We start from the raw sequence: 2,039 nt of genomic DNA, 5'->3' as shown, positions 1-2,039 counted from the left end.
CCACCCCGCCCCGCCCCGCCAGACGCGACCCCCTCAACTTGTCCGATGATGTTGCAGGTGCCCCGCTGCCGCCGTCCAACTGCTCTATGGCGCGTCTGCTGACCCCGGCCGGGGTCCCCCGCCCCGCCGAGATCCGCGAGAGGACACCGCCGTGGAGCTTCGGGGCCGATCTGCAGCCCCCACCGCCGCAGCAGCCCGCCACCCTGGACCAGCACGAGGACGGCGTCGACGGCCATGCGGGGACGCTCCGGGTGGACTGCCGCGCCCCGCCGGCCTCCGGGCTGCCGGAGCACTTCCAGCTGCACCTGCTGCGTGAGCCGCTGGCGGTGCTGCGCTACAACCTGACCCTGCCCGGAGGCGCGCCGCCCGTCTGGGAGCTGCCCTGGGCCCCGGAGCCCGGCGCCACCTACTCGGCCCGGGTGTACGCCGTCAACGCCAAGGGCAGGTCCGAGGCCACCGTCTTGGAGGGAGGCCCGCTGCGCGGCGCTGACCCCACCGCCGGTGAGTACTTTCGCCCGTCTTTACACAAACGGTGTTCACTACTTTAGTTATTCAGACGTCATCGTACCCAAACGGAATGGCTGTTGTTGACTGTCCTGGAATGAGCTAGCAGTTCGGTCTCTTAAGCAAGCCCGCCGCTGGGAGTACGGGTGCGCGCGAGTTGAGTCACTACTGTGCCAATAGCAATGGATCCTCGAGGATCCTGCGATCGCAGCGGGTTAATTAGGTACACCGCAAATCTGAACAAGTTCAACACTGAAAACGGTGAAACTTACAAGGTTTAAAAGGTTGCGTTGTTGCACAGTTTGCGCTTTGCTTAGACTGGCAGAGTATAGAGCTCGTCCTCTCCGCGCGTTCAGCCTCGCAGCGCGGCGATGTCTGTCACGGGGTTGAGACGTTGATCCGCCCCTCGCCCGGCCCCGGCGCAGCTCGTGGCCACGGCCGGCTGGGTCCCCTCTCCGGGCCGCTCCGGGTGCCGGAGGCGCTGGTCGGACGGCAGCCGGAGCGGCGGCCGGAGCCAGATAACGCGGGGCGGTGCGGTGACCGCGGCGGTGACCGCATCAGACGCTGTTACGCCCGTAATCTCGTCGGGCCGTACACACCGAGGTCGCCGCGCACAAGCAGGTCTCGTGAGCAAATCCCAAATTGTTCCGAGCAGAAACCCGACATACATGCGAATAGCGCAGCGGTGAGTTGAACTCATTCTTGTCCGAGGCAGTCTCCGCCGCTCCGCATCGCAAGAAATGAAACGCAGTGCGTAAACCGAGCAGACAACATTTCTACGAAAGCGCCGCTCGTGCGGCGTCGCTCTGCTTCAAGAGGGAAAAAAAGCAGTACGAAATAGACTTTCCCAGATTTCTTTTCGTTTGATGCGAATGCAAAGAGTTTGTCAGCATCACTCTCGAAAGCCCCGACGCCCCTGACGACCCCTCTGCTGCTCCCCGCCTTCCCACCCAAAGCAACCTGTCCCCGCCCCGCTCCGCTCCGATGAACTGCACGGCAGAACGCAACAGCGAGGCCGCCGGGCCATTGTGGACGGACGACGCTGGCTGGAGTCTTGGCGGACGAGTGTCCCCCGCCCAACCCCCTCCCATCCCCTCTCCCATCCCCCTCCCCGCCCCTCCACTCCACTCTCTCCAGTCTGGAGGCTCCAGCCAAAGCCGACATCAAAGCAGCGCACTCCTGCAGATGGCCTTTCAAAACTGAGCGGCTGGGGGGCGCGCGGGCCTTCCAAAAGCTTGGCCGGCCGGCGGTGCCAAACATCACCGAGGTGTACATGTTCACGGACTTATTTTTGTTTCTATTCTGATTTTATCATTTAACTCAAAGACTGTAGAATTCTTGGTTGATCCGCAGCGTAGGAGGCCGGAGGCCGCCCCCCCCCCCTCCCGCACCATCACATTCCCCTCTGCAAACCTCCACTCTCATTTCAGCTCACTGCCGTTTCTTCTCGGCGGGGGTGCGAGGCCCGGAGCGAGGCTACAACACGAGAGATAATGGCGGCGCCGCCGTCGCGACGCTAGCCTCACAGAGGGCCC

At 63.6% G+C, this 2,039-nt stretch overlaps 1 protein-coding gene across 2 annotated transcripts in view; it reads left to right on the top strand.

The window, feature by feature from the left end:
- Positions 1–2,039, top strand: part of LOC113211905 (hemicentin-2-like) — a 90,076-nt gene that overhangs the window by 79,439 nt on the left and 8,598 nt on the right. For both annotated transcript variants that reach the window (XM_052263964.1, XM_052263965.1), the window contains one exon: positions 58–501. In XM_052263964.1, the coding sequence (XP_052119924.1) occupies positions 58–501 (444 nt within the window). The remainder of the gene's footprint in view (positions 1–57; positions 502–2,039) is intronic.

The sequence above is a fragment of the Frankliniella occidentalis genome, unplaced genomic scaffold, assembly GCF_000697945.3.
Source record: "Frankliniella occidentalis isolate FOCC.00 unplaced genomic scaffold, Focc_3.1 Scaffold15, whole genome shotgun sequence".
Lineage (NCBI taxonomy): Eukaryota > Metazoa > Arthropoda > Insecta > Thysanoptera > Thripidae > Frankliniella > Frankliniella occidentalis.
Note: the sequence above shows the minus strand (reverse complement) of the source record. Positions and strands in the feature narration are given on the sequence as shown.